At 47.0% G+C, this 17,390-nt stretch overlaps 2 protein-coding genes and 1 long non-coding RNA gene across 3 annotated transcripts; 1 reads left to right on the top strand and 2 right to left on the bottom strand.

Annotated features, from left to right (window-relative positions):
* Positions 1–4,695: 4,695 nt before the first annotated feature.
* Positions 4,696–5,597, bottom strand: LOC148121023 (hemoglobin subunit alpha-like). Its single transcript, XM_087910723.1, has 3 exons — positions 5,439–5,597; positions 5,112–5,316; positions 4,696–4,931 (listed from the first exon to the last, which is right to left on the bottom strand). The coding sequence occupies exons 1-3, from the start codon at positions 5,531–5,533 to the stop codon at positions 4,803–4,805; spliced, it is 429 nt and encodes a 142-aa protein (XP_087766849.1). The 5' UTR covers positions 5,534–5,597; the 3' UTR covers positions 4,696–4,802.
* Positions 5,598–14,955: 9,358 nt separating this feature from the next.
* LOC148121022 (hemoglobin subunit theta-1-like) lies at positions 14,956–15,941 on the bottom strand. Its single transcript, XM_087910722.1, has 3 exons — positions 15,808–15,941; positions 15,492–15,696; positions 14,956–15,380 (listed from the first exon to the last, which is right to left on the bottom strand). The coding sequence occupies exons 1-3, from the start codon at positions 15,900–15,902 to the stop codon at positions 15,252–15,254; spliced, it is 429 nt and encodes a 142-aa protein (XP_087766848.1). The 5' UTR covers positions 15,903–15,941; the 3' UTR covers positions 14,956–15,251.
* LOC146892862 (uncharacterized) lies at positions 15,634–16,810 on the top strand. Its single transcript, XR_015738902.1, has 3 exons — positions 15,634–15,775; positions 15,864–16,006; positions 16,329–16,810. It is a non-coding gene; the product is annotated as an uncharacterized LOC146892862 (long non-coding RNA).
* Positions 16,811–17,390: the final 580 nt, after the last annotated feature.

Raw genomic sequence — 17,390 nt, 5'->3', positions numbered from 1 at the left:
TTTCAAGGAGGTGGCATGTCTTATTAGGAATTTCTTCACTGTCTCCTGAGAGGACTTCTTAAGGCTAGTCTCCCCAGGACATCTCTGCAACTTTTTCTCTTGCTATCCTCCCCCAATGCAGCTACAGAAAGATCCTGGGCCAAGGCAGTATGTCCGTGCTCTCTGCTGACATGTCAGGGACACAAGCAGCTCAAGTGTACACACATCTTGTTCAGACCAAGAGGTGCGGGTTGGGACAGGCACGAGGGCCTGGTGCTGCAGGTCTGAGGTTCCAGTGTTTGGAGGTCAGCACTGTACTCACAGGAGCAAGAACCTTGTGGGTGGAGCTGTCCCGACCCCAGCCTTAGCTTCAGATGCTTCCTCCCCTTTCCTGCTCCCCTCCCTCCAGACAGATATCCAGGAAGATGGAGGGTCCCATTCCCAGGGTACAGAAGTTCAGCCTTTGGCAGAAGTGCCCCCTGGCATGCTTCCTACTCTCTCCTAAGCTCTTCCTACCCTTTCCTTGCTCTGGCCCAGCTCCAACCGCAGATTTGTCCTGGCTCTTAGGACAAGAAAGATATGATGCTGGGGACTTAGAGGAATAAGGGATGCTTGACCCTTGGTGATGGGGTGCCCCTCTGTAAGTAGCGTTTCAGTCTCCCCTCCCTGAGATCCTCAAAGAGTAAGTCTTAGCCTTAGGGAGCATGGAAGGAGCCAAATTCCTTTGTTCTTTTCTCCTTTCTCCTCCCCTGCCCTTTTCCTACTATCATTCCCCCTCCTCTCCCCTTCTCCCTCTCCTTACCTTTCCTCCCTTCTCCACCCTCCTTCCTCCCTTCTCTTTCCTTTCTTCTCTTCATCCCTCCTTCTCTCCAGCTGTGTCTTTGTTTAGACTTAATGAAGACAGTAGGCTCATTCCCAGACTTTACTTCAGCCTTTCTCTGGGTGGAGAGATACGACCTAGACTGTCTCCCATTGATAACACAACAGGGTGTGAATGCTCGGATGGACTTTAGCTTATTGCTTAGGTGTTTTCCTACATATGAATAAAAATGAGGGCTGGAGAGATGGCTCGGCAGGGAAGAGCACTGGCTGCTGCTCCAGAGGACCCGGGTTCAATTCCCAGCACCCTCGTGGCAGCTCGCAACTGTCTGTAATTTTAATTCCAGGGAACCTGCCACCATCGCACAGACAGACATACAGGCAAAACACTAATGTACATAAACTAAAAACGAATACATTATTTTTAATAAAATTAAAATGAGTTGGCTGTGAGGGAATAGAGTCCACAGGGGAGAGGAAGAAAGAAGTCTCCAGGAGCCGTCCTTGCCCAGAAGACGTTGCATGTGGTTCCTGCCACCATCCTGATAGCTGTATCTAGTGCAACATGCACTGGCTCCTTCGAGAAAAGACCTGGCAATCTGGTCAAGTTCCAGAACATGGTAGCCAGGCAGGCTGTCAAAGACGCCAGCCTGGAGCCAGGGGCCTCAGATCAATGGCAGGAGAGTTTCTGGCTGCTGCTAACACCCAGGGAAGCAGAGGGAAGGGAAATTTCTCCAGGGAGGCTTCTGTAGGGAGAGCAGTGCTCAGACTCCCTTCAGAGCAACTGCATCTGGCTGCAATGGGCTGCACAGCTGGTCTCTCTGCTATATCACAGCTACTCAAACCATCCTTCCCCCAGCTTGTGTTTGCACGGGCTGTAAGAATCTGAGCAAGTCAAGGATGGAGTACACAATCATATATACTCAGTGTTCTCATTTGCTTTGATTTTTTTGTTTTTTTTTTGCTTATTTTCGAGACAGGTTTTCTCTGTGAAACAGCCCTAGCTGTCCTGGAACAAGCTCTTGTAGAGCAGGCTGGCCTCGAACTCACAGAGATCGCCCTGCCTCTGCCTCCTGAGTGCAGGGATTCAAGGCCTGCGCTATTACCTCCGAGTACTATGTTTGCTTTTTTAAGACACGGTTTTATCTGTTTTTATTTTATGTGCATTGGGGTTTTTCCATGTGAGTCAGGTTCCCTGGAACTGAAAGAACAGAAAATTGTTAGCAGTCATGTGGGTGCTGGGAATTGATTCCGGGTTCTGGAAGAGCAGTCAGTGCCCCCAACCCCTGAGCCACCTCGCCAGCCCCTAGAGATTATTTTCATTTAATTTAAAAAAATATATAGTGAGTGTGGTAGTTTAAATGTAATTGGCCCCCATAATCTCATAGGAAGTGGAAATGTTAAGATGTGTGATTTTGGAAGGGGCATGGCCTTGTGTTGTGGAGGGAGTGTGTCACTGTAAGGGCAGGCTTTGAGATTTTCTGTGTTCAGGATACTGCCTAGTGTCTCACTCCACTTCCTGTTACCATCTGGTCAGTTGTAACCAGAACCACATCAGCCTGAACACTGCATACTCCCTGCCCTGATGATAATGGGCTGAACCTCTGAACTGTATGAAGGCCACCCCAAATAAAAATTTTTCTTAAAAGAGGTGCTGTGGTCATAGTGTCTCTTCATAGCAACAGAAAGCCTAAGATGGCCGAGATGTGGTGATGCAAGTTTTAAATTTTAGCCCACTGGAGGCAGAGGCAAGCAGACTCAGTAAGTTCAAGGCCAGTCTACAAATTGACACACTGCCAGGACAGCCAGGCAGTTACAGAGAGGGATATTTGACTCAGCTGTTTAGAGCAGTCCTTGCTCTTGCGGAGGTCTTGGGTTCAGTTTCTAACACCTATATGGTGGCTCATAGCCATCTGTAACTACAGTTCCAGGGAGTCTGATACCCTCTTCTGCCCATGGTCACCAGGCACAAAAGTGGTCCACAGATGTGTCCATGCAGGCAAAACATTCATACTCATAAAAACATGTAAATATTTTAAAGTTTTTTTTCCTTGAGACTGGGTTTCTCAGTGTAACAGAGCTGATGGTGCTGGGACTTGTTTCAGGTTGGCCTGAAACTCAGAGAACCTCCTGCCGCAGACTCCAAAGTGCTGGGATTAAAGGTATGTGCCACCATCACCCAGCATTTAAGTTATTTTTAAAATTATTTTTATTCTTGTATATATTTCTATGTGCTTGTGTGTAGAGTCCATGGAAGCCAGAGGAATCAGATCTCCCTTTCTATCATTCTTTATTTTTATTTCCGGTGCACTGGTGGTTTTGCCTGCATGTATGTCTGTGTAAGTGTGTTGCATTTCCCGGAATTGGAGTTACAGACAGAGGTGAGCTGCCATGTGGGTCTGGGAATTGATCCCACGTCCTCAGGAAGAGCAGTCAGTGCTCTTATCCGCTAAACCATCTCTCTAACCCATCAAATCTCATTCCAACTGAGCTTTCAGGTTCTCGAGAGCGTCCTGATGTGAATACTGAGAATCTGCCTGGCTCCTGGGCAGGAGCAGAACATGTTCATAGTTGCAAACCCATCACTCCAACCTTATTTGTTTATTTCTTTGCTTACTTTGAATTTGACAAGGCCTCACCATAAGCCCTCACTACCTGGTGCCTACTATGTAGAACTGGCTGGTTTTGAACTTGCAGAGATCCACCTGCGTCAGTATCCAGAACACTGAGGTTAAAAGTGTATTCTACTGTACATCACCCTGTATTTTTGATTTTTTTTTTCTTGTTTAAAAATTTGTAATAGCCAGAGTTGCAGAGATAGTTCAGCATTTAGGAATATTGAGTGCTTTCCACAGGACCTGGATTTTATTTTCAGAACCCACATAGCAGTTCACAGCCATCTGTAACTCCAGTTCCAGGAGATCCAACCCCCTTTTCTGTGCTCCAAGGACACTGCATGCACATGATATGTAATAGACATACAAAACACCATAAAAGCAAAAAAAAACCCCACAAAGCTATACTTATCAATCTATCTATTTTTCTATCTATCTATCCATTGATATATAGATATAGCTGGGCATAGAGGCACACACCTCTAATTCTAGTGCTGGAACACAGAGACAGGTGGGTCTCTATGAGTTTGAAGCCAGCCTGGTCTATATGGTGAGTTCCAGGTCAGCCAGAGCTAATTATAAGAAATAGGTATCAGTCTAAGTGTTCGTCTGTGCACACGTGAAAACAGACGCCTATGGAGTTCAGAGGGGGCATAGGATCAATGCCTTTGAATCTGGAGTTATAGGTGGCTATTGACCAGCTGATGTTCAATTCTGGGAGCTGAACCCAGGTCCTCGGCAACAGCTGTACTTGCTCTTCACTGATGAACCATCTCTCCAACGCCCTCTCCTGCTATTTTGACTCCGTGATTATCTAAGTGCGTTTGTGCTGGACTACAAGGATTCAATATCACTGTGAAAAAAAGAAGGACTGGGGCAGTCACCTGTTGGGGAGTCCTGGAAATTCTGGTTTTCTCTCTCTCTCTCTCTCTCTCTCTCTCTCTCTCTCTCTCTCTCTCTCTGTGTGTGTGTGTGTAATGAAAAGTAGCAGTAGTGAAGAACATCATAGTCCGGCAAATTCATGTTGAAAATGGTGGGAAACCCAGGGTAAGAGTAACCCAGCCAGAGACTGCAGAACAAGAGGTTGTCCAGGGACTCTGGGCAGGAAACTCTGCTTGATCCCTCTTCCCTCCACTTGTCCTCCCCTTTCCTCCCTACTCTAGTCTGACATTCTGCCTCAGCACAGGGGACCTGAGTCCCAGGCTGGGGATATGACCTCCCCTAGGATTCCCCATGTCAGTCGGGGCACCTTTGCAGATGCAGACAACCCAGGCACACAGGCTTCTTCCTACTTAGGCTTTATTCAAAGACCAAGAGGTACAGGTGCAAGGGAGGGGAGACTGCCTGTCCAGAAGGCAAGCCTGGCAGGAGACGCCCTGAAGCTCCAGTTTAACGGTACTTGGAGGTCAGCACGGTGCTCACAGAGGCAAGGAATTTGTCCATTGAGGCGTGCACCTCAGGGGTGAATTCAGTGGGCTGGTGGTTGGCCAGGGTCACCTGCAGGCTGTGGCTCAGGAGCTGTGGAGACAGGAAGTTTCAGACCGTGGCAATAGAAACCTAGTTGCCTGGGCTGTACTCTGTAACCACCGTGTTCCTTGCCCTGGGCTCGAGAGATACCACGCCCTCCATGCTGGTCCCAGATGCTGCCACAAACTCCCAAATCCCCTATGGCTGCCGCCATCAGGCCCAATCACATACCTTGAAGTTCACAGGGTCCACACGCAGACTGTGGGCATGCAGGTCGCTCAGATCAGACAGGGCACCAGGCAGATCATCCAGGTGTCCGACTGCATTGGTCAGGGCGTCGGCAACTTTCTTGCCGTGGGCCTTGACCTGGGCAGAGCCATGGCTGACATCAAAGTGAGGGAAGTAGGTCTTGGTGGTTGGGTAGGCCAGGAACATCCTGTGGGAAGAAGGTGTGCGGAGGAGTTGAGGTTACAGGAAAGCACAGTAAAGGCCTGCCGCTGTGTACGGTGTCTGCTTTGGATTCCGTGGTCCTTAGAGGTCCTTAGGCCCTGGTCTCACCTCTCTAGGGCCTCGGCGCCATACTCAGCAGCGTCGCCGCTAATTTTGCTCCAGGTAGTCCTGATGTTGGACTTGTCCTCCTCAGAGAGCACCATGATGAATTCCTTCCTGAGTCCGTCAGAATCAGAAGTTGGTTGAACTTGCAGCAAGCTGCACTTAAATACCTGTGGTGTCTGGGACACGCCCTCGGGGCGGATCTCATTGGCTGGCTAGGGTGGTTCACTCCAGGGCAAGTTTGGCAGGGGATGCCCAGTGTTGGGGAGATGGCAATAGGCATCCACCATGGGTAGGTTCCTGATCACCTGCTGGGGTGCTTTGTGCCCCTTCACTTGTCTCCAATGATGGGTGTTTGGGAAAGAAGTAAGGCTCCCAAAGCCTTGTGCAGAGAAGGCAGTTGCTCAGGCCAGCCTGAGCAGTGCCCAGCCCTCCACCTTGCTCTGGGTCCCAGCTTCTCACTCTCCTTCCTAACCCACACTCCCTGCTCTGCCCCACATTATTCTGGGAACAAGAACGGTAGATATGGGACCCACAGAGGAACCCTCTCTCCCTGTCTTTTCTCCCTCCTCCCTCTCTTGTCCCTTTGTCTACTCTCTCCTCTCCTGGCTACTCCTTTCTTTTTTTCCCTCTCTCTCCTTTTCCTCTTTTGTGTGGACAGGTTTTGCTGTGATACCCGGGCTGACCTGAACTCCTCTGGCTCAAGTGAACCCCCTGGTCCGTCTTCTAAGTGCAGGGAACTGCAGGAGCAGGGCACCAGACTCTCTGACTCCCATCTCAGCTGCCCAGGGCTCCCATGGATGCAAAGGAAAGAAACTGAGAGCTGATTTTGGTGTTGCACATGGGGAACCTCGGGTCCTAGCAGGCTGAGACAGGAGGCTTTCTTGAGCCCAGGAATTCAAGGTCAGTCTCTGCAAAGAGAGACCCCATCTTTCTAATATAAGCAAATGGCAGCAAAGAAGCTGCGGGTGTAACGAGATGGCAGAATGTTTACCCAGGCTGAGGAAGGTTCTGGATTCAGTTCTAGCACTGCAAAAATAAATGTATGATAAAACACAGTATGAGCTGGTAGCCAACTGAAACTCCTGGGCTCAGTTCCAACTTTGACTTGGGGTGAGGGTGACTGATCAGAGCGATTGACTTCCTACTAGAATAACAAAAAAGTGTGAAGTCTAAATGGCTGTCCATTTTTCTTTTTCTCATTCTCTCTGATTTTCTATCTTCCCCCTCTCCCTTCATACATTTCTGTTTTTCTGTGTGTGAGTGTGTATGTGTGTGTTTTTGTACAAGTATTTTGTTGTGATCTTTGTTTTGTGCTTAGGGGGTATGGGTCAAATGATATTTCAAAAGAGGTGGAATGTCTTATTAAGAATTTCTTTTATGTTAGGACTGGAGAGGGAGGAGGAGAGGGAGTGGGGGGAATGGGAGGGTATTGGGGGGAGGGGAGAAAGTGGAAATTTTTATAAGTAAATTAAAAAAAAAAAAAGAGTTTCTTCTCTGTCTCCTGAGAGGACTTCTTAAGGCTAGTCTTCCCAGGACATCTCTGCAACTTTTTCTCTTGCTATCCTCCCCCAATGCAGCTACAGAAAGATCCTGGGCCAAGGCAGTATGTCCGTGCTCTCTGTTGGCATGTCAGGGACACAAGCAGCTCAAGTGTACACACATCTTGTTCAGACCAAGAGGTGCGGGTTGGGACAGGCACGAGGGCCTGGTGCTGCAGGTCTGAGGGTCCAGTGTTTGGAGGTCAGCACTGTACTCACAGGAGCAAGAACCTTGTGGATGGAGCTGTCCTGACCCCAGCCTTAGCTTCAGATGCTTCTTCCCCTTTCCTGCTCCCCTCCCTCCAGACAGATGTCTGGGAAGATGGAGGGTCCAATTCCCAGGGTACAGAAGTTCAGCCTTTGGCAGAAGTGCCCCCTGGCATGCTTCCTACTCTTTCCTAAGCTCTTCCTACCCTTTCCTTGCTCTGGCCCAGCTCCAACCGCAGATTTGTCCTGGCTCTTAGGACAAAAAAGATATGATGCTGGGGACTTAGAGGAATAAGGGATGCTTGACTCTTGGTGATGGGGTGCCCCTCTGTAAGTAGTGTTTCAGTCTCCCCTCCCTGAGATCCTCAAAGAGTAAGTCTTAGCCTTAGGGAGCATGGAAGGAGCCAAATTCCTCTGTTCTTTTCTCCTTTCTCCTCCCCTGCCCTTTTCCTACTATCATTCCCCCTTTCTTCCCCTTCTTCTTCTCTTACCTTTCCTCCCTTCTCCACCCTCCCTCCTCCCTTCTCTCTTCTTTCTTCTCTTCATCCCTCCTTCTCTCCAGCTGTGTCTTTGTTTAGACTTAATGAAGACAGTAGGCTCAGTCCCAGACTTTACTTCAGCCTTTCTCTGGGTGGAGAGATACGACCTAGACTGTCTCCCATTGGTAACACAACAGGGTGTGAATGCTAGGATGGACTTTAGCTTATTGCCTAGGTGTTTTCCTACATATGAATAAAAATGAAGGCTGGAGAGATGGCAGAGGGAAGGGAAATGCCTCCAGGGAGGCTTCTGTAGGGAGAGCAGTGCTCAGACTCCCTTCAGAGCAACTGCATCTGGCTGCAACCTGCTGCACAGCTGATCTCTCTGCTAGACCACAGCTACTCAAACCATCCTTCCCCCAGCCTGTGTTTGCACGGGCTGCAAGAATCTGAGCAAGTCAAGGATGATTACACCATCGTATATATATATACTCAATGTCTTGTTTGATTTGATTTTTTTTTTTTTGAGACAGGTTTACTCTGTGTAACAGCCCTAGCTGTCCTGGAACCATCTCTTATAGACCAGGCTGGCCCCAAACTCACTGCCTCTGCCCCCTGAATGCAGAGATTAGAGCCGTGAGCCACTTTCCTCCGGCACTATTTTTAATTTTTTTAAGACAACGTCTTACTGTCCTGGAACTTGCTCTGTAGACCAGCTGGCCTTGAAATCACAGAAATTTCTCTGCGTTTGCTTCTATTAAAACTATGTAGCATCGTTCCCACATACTCGCTTTTGAGAAGATGTCTGTCTTGACATTCATTTTTGTAGTGCCCTTTACTATATTTTAGAGACATATTTATTTCTTTTTTATTTTTATTTTATTTTTTTTATTTTCTGTGCGTTGGTGTTTTTCCATGTGAGTCAGGTTCCCTGGACCTGAAAGAAAAGAAAGTTGTGAGCAGTCATGTGGGTGCTGGGAATTGATTCTGGGTTCTGGTAGAGCAGTCAGTGCCCCCAACCACTGAGCCACCTCGCCAGCCCCTAGAGATTATTTTTTATTTAATTAAAAATATATATAGTCGAGTGTGGTAGTTTAAATGTAATCGGCCCCCATGATCTCATAGGAAGTGGAATTGTTAGGACATGTGACTTTATTGGAAGGGGCATGGCCTTGTGTTGTGAGGGGAGTGTGTCACTGTAGGGGCAGGCTTTGAGGTTTCCTGTGTTCAGGATACTGCCTAGAGTCTCACTCCACTTCCTGTTACCATCTGGCCAAGATGTAACCAGAACCACATCTGCCTGTACACTGCCATTCTCCCTGCCCTGATGATAGTAGGCTGAACCTCTGAACTCTAAGAAAGCCACCCCAAATAAATGTTTTCTGTTTTTTAAATTATAAACTGATTGGCCTAGTATCTCAGGCTTCTTATTAAATCTTACAACTTATATTAACTGATAATTCTTGTCTATGTTGGCCACGTGGTTTGGTACCTTTTTTCAGCGAGGCAGTCACATCTTGCTTTCTCTGCGGCTGGATCACGACTGCGGACTGTGCTTTCTTCTTCCCAGCCTTCCTCTTTCCCTGCCTCTACTTCCTGCCCTGTTGCCCCACCTATATTTCCTACCTGGCTACTGGCCAATCAGCATTTTATTAAAAATAATACAAGTGACAGTAAAAGACCAATGTCCCACAGCAACCCCCCTTTTTAAAAAAACAAACAAAACAAGGACTCTGAATCGAATCTCCATTGTTTAGCTTTCTTCCTGATCATTATTCATAACAACTTGTAACCCACATTCCAAACAATGAAAATTATCCATAGTCCCTTTTTTGGAAATGTGGGTGTAGTTTTCCAGGCTACTTCTTGCTGATTGGGGATGCTGATAGTATTATGGGGACCTAAAGAAAATTTAGAATTTTGGTCAAGTCTTGACTGGAGTATCCTGTGAGGCTTCATTATCTTAGGCAGCATCTTGAATCTGTTCTGGATGTAGAACTCAGACATTTGGGCCATCTGCTTCTATTGGAGATTTCTCAGGGGCTCTTCCTTGATCAAACCTGATATCTCTTAACCTGAAATGAATCCACAGCCTCTCATTTCCTGCGGAAACAAAAGCAAAATCTCTTCTCCAAAGTAATATACCTTTTGACTTCAATTTTGAAGTCAAGGTATTTTCAAAATTCCTATCTTGGATTAATTCAGGAGCATTTATAAGCAAATATCTTTTAGCAGCTGTTGTTCCTTCCTAGGCATTCAAACAATTCCATAGAGAACATAATAACATACAGTATCCAGATTAATCCTTAGGTGACTTTATTTTAACTTCTATTTCTTTTTATTATTATATTTTATTTTTGGTTTTTTGAGACAGGGTTTCTCTGTAGCTTTAGAGCCTGTGCTGGATCTAGGTTTTGTAGACCAGACTGGCCTTTAAATCACAGAGATCTGTCTGCCTCTGACTCCCAAGTCTTGGGATTAGAGGTGTGTACCACTACACCCAACTACTCTTTTTTTTTCTTTTTACTTTTAAGGACTTTTATCCTTTTTCTTTTATTTCCCAAGCCTACATATATTTTTAAACACACTTTAATCCGCTTACAGGTTTTCTTCATCTGAATCTGTCTTTACTGTATCTCTCTTTTTCTTACCACATGAGTCTTTAATATGCTAAGCGATATGGCTAAAATTAAAGCCATGGCTTTGATGGCTGGATCCAGACCATTCCTTAGCTTTCTGAGATTCCAGCCTCATGGCAGAGGTACTGGCCAGAACCAAATTTATTGTCACAACTCTATGACATTTCAAGGTCCCTGCCACTACCAAAAAGTATGCAGTCAGCTTTTCATCGACACAATTTAAGTGTTACGTGGCAGGACCTCTTAAAAGAGCTGCAAAGTTTTGCAGCTGAGGCTGAGTCAGAAAGCCTCTCTTAAATGAGATGCACTTGCCTCCTGCAAACAGAGTCCATCTGAGAAAATGCTACCAAGAAGCAATACTTAACTTTGTTCTTTTTGTGTCTAGAATTACTTCCCAAACTCTCTAAGGCTTTCTGTGGATGCAGTTGTCCACATGTTAGGCACCATTTGTTGACTAAGGTTTCTGTCCCACCAAATCCCTCATCCATTTAGTCCTTGTTGGCTGAGTTTTCTGTCCTGCCTGGTTCCTGTAATCATTAAGTCCCAAAGAAACCACACAGAGGTCTACATTAATAATAAACTGATTGGCCTAGTATCTCAGGCTTCTTATTAACTCTTATAACTTATATTAACCCATAATTCTTGTCTATGTTGGCCACGTGGCTTGGTACCTTTTTCAGTGAGGCAGTCACATTTTGCTTCCTCTGCGGTTAGGTCACGCCTCAAATGTTTTCATTATAACCGTTGCCATACTTCACAGCAACAGAAAGTCTAAGATGGCCGAGGTGTATTGGGTTTGACATCCAGAACTCACATAGCAATTCATAGCCATCTGGAACTCCACTTCCAGAAGATCCAACCCCCTCTTCTGTGCTCCAAGGACCCTGCATGCACATGATATGCAATAGACATACAAAACACCATACAACCAAAAACAAAACAAAACTATATCTATCAATCAATCAATCAATCCATCTATCTATCGATCTATCGATATATAGATATAGCTGGGCAAAGAGGCACACATCTCTAATTCTAGTGCTGGAACACAGAGACAGGTGGGTCTCTATGAGTTTGAAGCCAACCTGATCTATATGGTGAGTTCCAGGTCAGCCAGAGCTAATTATAAGAAATAGGTATCAGTCTAAGTGTTCGTCTGTGCACACGTGAAAACAGACGCCTATGGAGTTCAGAGGGGGCATAGGATCAATGCCTTTGAATCTGGAGTTATAGGTGGCTATTGACCAGCTGATGTTCAATTCTGGGAGCTGAACCCAGGTCCTCGGCAACAGCTGTACTTGCTCTTCACTGATGAACCATCTCTCCAACGCCCTCTCCTGCTATTTTGACTCCGTGATTATCTAAGTGCGTTTGTGCTACAGACACAGAACTGTATCTATGTGTAGATGAGTTCAGACACTTGCTGACTTTAGATGAATGTGGTCGTAGTAATTCCCCTCTGCTGGTTAGGAGTCTCAGTTAACTGTACGTTATTCACTAAACTGGATGGGTGTCAATCATCTCGGGAGTCTCTTGGTGCCATTCCAGTTCCTATGGATACTCTGTATATGTCCCTGGAAAAACCACACTCCAGCCCTAGTGTCAGAAAATGGGAACAGTCACCTGGTTCCCTGCGCAGGGGACCTTCAGCTCATAAGATGCACCAAGAAGGAAAGATACTGTGCTTTGGTTTTCCCAGAAATACCTGGTGCTGAGGCCAGCCTAACCTCTCCCAACAAGCTGCCCTACTCTCTAGGGGTCAGTGTATTGGCAGGTCCTGGACTTGTCCAGCAAAAAGGGGTAGGAATCAGAGAGTATTTCTGGCGCTGTCTCTGTGTCTTCAGCAGTGTAGTTTGTGGTTGTGAGCTTGGCCTAGGTAATGACTGAGCTAAATGTCCAGCCAACAGCCCGTTTTTATGTTTTTACTTTGCTTTTTGTTTGTTTGTTATTTTGTGCTACTAAAGATCAAATCTTTGCCTATGTAAGATAAGGGCCCCATTCCCGAGTTCTATCCCTAAGTCTGTCTTGTGTGTGTGTGTGTGTGTGTGTGTGTTGGTTTGTTTTTGTTTTAAAGGTGAGTGTGTCTACAGCTCTGGGAGTTTTTGTACCTAAGATTTCCCTGACTTGTGTTAGGAAGTAACTCAGATCCAATGTTTTGATCTGTGGCTGCAGATTTAGCTGGTATTGGTTAGTCCTGTTTCTTCAAGCATGGAAAGTCCTAGGATTTGTCACCTGTAACCTGGGAGGCCAGGACACCTTGTGACAGCATCGATTCCATGTGAACCTGAAGGACCACGAGCCAGGGGCACCAATAATCTTCATACTGCCTCATGTCAGAGTGCCCACAGACCATGACACAAGATATGGAAGGGTTTCTGGTGGTCTGGCACCAGAGAGTTAGCAAGCACTGACCCCCTTCACCGCCCCAACCTGTGTGTGGGGGTGGGTGTGCACACGCGTGTCCGCATCCACCACTAGCCATAACCCACCCACTCTGGGACATACCTGGCCTAGCTATGGAGTTAGAACCCAGCCCTAATTCATCCTGTGTATTGCAGATGTGAATCTTGTCTTAGAGTTTCCCATGGATGCAAAGCCCATGAAAATCTTGGTTGGGGCAACAGGCAAAATGGTGGTACCTCTTGAATCAGGTAGTTGTACTTGGCATTGTAATTTTGGAAACTTCATTCAGATATTTTGAGCATATGGGCATCTTACGGTTAAAGTGTAAATATAGGGAAATATAAAAATGCCATGGGCTGAGGGAAAACTTCAGTCCACCGAGGCCGGGACTCCTAAGGCCGCAAAGGCTCAAAGTGTCTCTGAGTCTTCATTTCAAGGACCCACATGACCCACACATCTGTGCTGCAACATCCATGACACACGGATGTCCAGGTTAGGAAAATATGACCCTTTTCCTCTTCCTGGCCCCTGGTGGATGGGCTAGCTCCAGTATTGTGCTAGGAAGTGTCACTGTGGGTGCTGGTTCAAATGCTTCTGTTTTGGTCCTTCCCAGACACTCTGGAAACAGTGCTTTCTCAGCCCCCTGCATCTACCCGGCCCAGTCGGTCTCAGGTATGACTAACTGTTATGTGTCCCTTGTTTGTTCTTTATGTAGTTCCACGGTCAGCGTTTCCCCCAAGTCACAGAACGTGTATCGTGCATGTGCTTTGGGAGATGAAGTCACTGTTTCTTCTGTTTATTAATTAAGGAAACAGTTTGCCTTATGTCGATTAAGAAGACTGACTAATAGATGTGCTGGACACGTTACTTAGCCTGAGATGTAGCCAGTGGGCAGTAGGTTAAAGTCAGGTTTCTGCCACAGTCACGATGGATCTTAGGTAGCCAAAAAAAAACTCCCATCCATCTTTGAAAACCAGTGAAGGCCGGGTTGGAGGTGCCCTTGTCTCTTTTCTACATGACAGGTTTCCGTACTGCAGTCACCTCATCCCAAGCAGTTGAGTCTTGCACAGAATTCTTTAACCACAGCCTCCCTGATACCTGAACTCCCAAACACACACACATACCCACATACCCTGGGCATGGCTGGGCTGAGCAGGCAGGAGTTCATGACTGTGATTTTCTCTGGCACAGTGCCCAGTGTCCTGGACATTCCCGCACACATTCATTGAGCAGCGTCTATAGCTGTGACCTCCATGTATGGATCTAGCCTTGCAATAAGACTTGGCCGTGAGCAGAGTCTAGACACAGACCAGAAGCCAAGGTAGAGGGCACAGCTTTTCTGTCCTGACTGCCACTCTCCGCCCTGGCCACTGTTTCCAAATTGCCACACAAACACTAATATTACTTGTAAATGCTCGGCCAATAGCTCGGGTTGTTACTAGCCAACTCTTACATTTAGAATAACCTATCTCTACTAATCTAAGTATTGTCACGTGGCTGGTGGCTTTACTTGTCCTCTAGCATGTCTTGCTTTCTGGGCAGCTGGCTGGTGTCTCCTCACTCTGCCCTCCTTCATCCCTACTTTCTCAGTTTGACTTTCCAGCCTGACTTCCTGCCCAGCCACCAGCATGCTAGCTTTTTATTAATTGTCCCTTATGCTGACCTGTGACCTTTGTACCTGTCACCCTTTTGAGACCCAAAAGTTACCATTCTGCAACTGATGCAGCCAAGGTTAGAGGCATGAATTTGTAAGTCAGGGCCATAGATGCTCCACGGTGGAGATGGCCCAAGGCTCCCCTGATGCCTGGGCACATGTGGAGGTACAGGCCCTCCAGCTGCAGGTGGTATTCTTGCTACCACTCAGCTCTTTGCAGTGTGTTCACAGAACCTGATTACCTGCTCTAAAGATTGAATTCATTCATTACCTGCCCATGCTTTCTCTGCTAGCTACAGTTTCTACAGCTTAGAGCACTTCTGCATGCAGGAGGCCCCTCTTCCCACCTCCAACACAGAACACAGACAAAGGGTTAAATTAAAATAAAGAGAGTCTCACCAGGCACTGGTGACACACGCCTTTAATCCCAGCACTCTGAAGGCAGAAACAGGTGAATCTCTGTAGTTTGAGTCCAGCCTGGTCTACAAGAGGTAGTTCCAGGACAGGCTCCAAAGCTACAGAGAAGCCCTGTCTCGGGGAAAAAAAAAAAAACAAAAAACAATACCAACAACAACAAAAAAGAGTCTCTGTGGAGCCGGGTGTGGTAGGGCAGGCAAGCCTTGTAATCCATGGACTGGTAGGTGGGCATAGGGCATGGGGGTAGGTTGGAGATGGGACTGGAAACAGAAGGATCAGGAGTTCAAAACCAACCTAGTCTATATTATGGATCTGAGAGGCCAGGCTGGGTTACACGAGACCATTAAGCCTATCTTAAAACGAAAAATAAACCAAACCAAAATACAAGGATCTGCCCGCTTTCACAGGAGGTCTATGACTCCAGCTTAGCTGAAATTCCAGCCTCTTGGAACCTTGCTTTGGGATCCCAGGATACATCGTCAGCGATATTTGGAGACCAGTGCCAAAGTCACAAGGCCCAGGAACTTGTCTAGGGAGGCGTGCATCTTTGGGCTGAAGTCTCCAGGATAGTGTCGGGCAAGAGTCACCAGCAGACAGTGGCTGAAGAACTGGATTAGAGAAAGAATCGCCCCGCCTTGTTTTTATCTCTCCCTGACACCCAGACTTGAAGGGACCCTCCTCTGCAGCAGCCACCAGAGCAGCTCAGTCCCAGAACCCACCTGAAAGTTAGCGGGGTCAACGCGGAACTTGTGAGCATGCAGATCGCTGAGAGCAGAGAGAGAACCAGGCAGGTCGTCCAGGTGGTGGGCAGCGAGAGTCAGTGCATCGGCTACCTTTTGGCCATGGGCTTTAACCTGGCTAGAGCCGGGGCTCAGGTCCAAGTGTGGGAAGTAGGTTTTGGTGGAGGGGAAAGCCATGAAGGTCCTGTGGGAAGACTGAGGTGGGTGCATCCTGGCTGGGAGGTGTAGAGAGAGCCCGCCGTCGCCCCGCCGTCCATCGGAAGGTGAGCCCGAGGGCGCCCGAGTGGGTCCTTACCTCTCCAAGGCCTCGGTAGTGTAGATTCCAACATTGGTGCTCATCTTTTTCCACAGCGCGAGAACCAGAGCGCGGTCAGTCTGGGACAGAGACATCTTCACTGAGCTGTGGCCTCGCTCCTGTCTTCCCGGCTGTGGGCAAAGACGCCCGGAAACCCGGGGTGCCGCCAGAGGGCGCCGCTGCGTTTCAACTCGCCTAGGTGCTGGGTTTATCCTGGACTAATAGCCCTCCCCCCCCCCCCCCCCCCCCCGAGCCCCAAAGCTCTATAGACAAAAGTATCTAATATCTACAACCGTATTACAATTTATGTGCATTTTGACACTGCCAATTTATCCTGCCTCCTGAGTCCTTAGGATATTTCATAGGTGTTCGTCCCTTTCTCATTCAGTAGTGAAAAGGATTTCCTCTTGGCGTAACTTTCCCTCGAGTAGTCCCATAGCCTTTCTTGGGTCTATCTTAGTTTTCCCCAGGAGCACGGCTCTTTTTTATTAAATTTCACATATTTCAATCTACATTTAAAGGGACTGGAGAGACGCCTCAGCAGTTGAGAGCACTGGCTATTTTCCCAAAGGACCTGGATTTGATTCCCGACCCCTACATGGCAGCTCACAGTTGTGTGTAACTCCAGATCCAGTGGATCCAAAGCCTTTCTCTGTCTTCCACGGGCTGCTAGTGGTGTGCACACACTCATGCAGTCAAAACACCCATACTGATAAAATAAAATTTAAAAAATTCAAAACTACATTAAAAAGCCCTTTAAACTGGGTGTGGTGGCAGAGGCACAGGTTAATCCCAGCACCCAGGAGTGAGAGGTAAAGGGGTCTCTGTGAGTTCAAGACCATCCCAGTCTACATAGGGATTTCAGACCATCCAGAGCTACATAATGAGATCCTGGCTCTATGCTCCCTTCCCCCAACACAATCCCTCTTAATAAATTCCAAATTTATTATATTCAAAAATAAATTCTTCTTAGAGTTATAATAATAAAGTGGATGAGAAGTAATATATGCCTGGATCCCAGGACAAGTTCTTTTGGGGACAATAACTTTATGGATACCTATACTGTGTCTCAATAATGACAGCAAGGGGCAGTGATTCACTCACTACTACACTAAAGAGTTCTCTCTGTCTCTCTAGTATGTGTGTCTGTGTGAATATGTTCTACCCCCCAAGTTCTGGGATTGCAGGCATGTGCCACAAAGCCCTGTGTAATTTAGCTATCTTTGATGTGTACAAGTTAGTGATCTTATGTAATTTGCAATGTTATGCAGTCATCCCTTATACCCATTTCCTGAATTTTTCCTCCCCTAAACAGAGCCTCCAGCCCCCTAGTGTTAGCTATCCAGCCCTTCCCAAAGCCCCTGCCAACCAGGAGGGTGCTTGCCGTCGCTATAGATTTGCTCACTTTGATATTTTACAAACATAAAATCATGTGCTGTGCGGTCTTTGCTCCATTGGCTTCTTCTGTTCTACATTCTCCCCCCCCCCCCAGGCCCTGCTCAACATTTTTTTTTTAGCTCACTCACATAATATACAAAATTTACTCTTTAGTGTCCATGGCTGAAGAATATTCTATTGTGAGG

The sequence above is a fragment of the Myodes glareolus genome, chromosome 9 (assembly GCF_982192425.1).
Source record: "Myodes glareolus chromosome 9, mMyoGla1.1, whole genome shotgun sequence".
Lineage (NCBI taxonomy): Eukaryota > Metazoa > Chordata > Mammalia > Rodentia > Cricetidae > Myodes > Myodes glareolus.
Note: the sequence above shows the minus strand (reverse complement) of the source record. Positions and strands in the feature narration are given on the sequence as shown.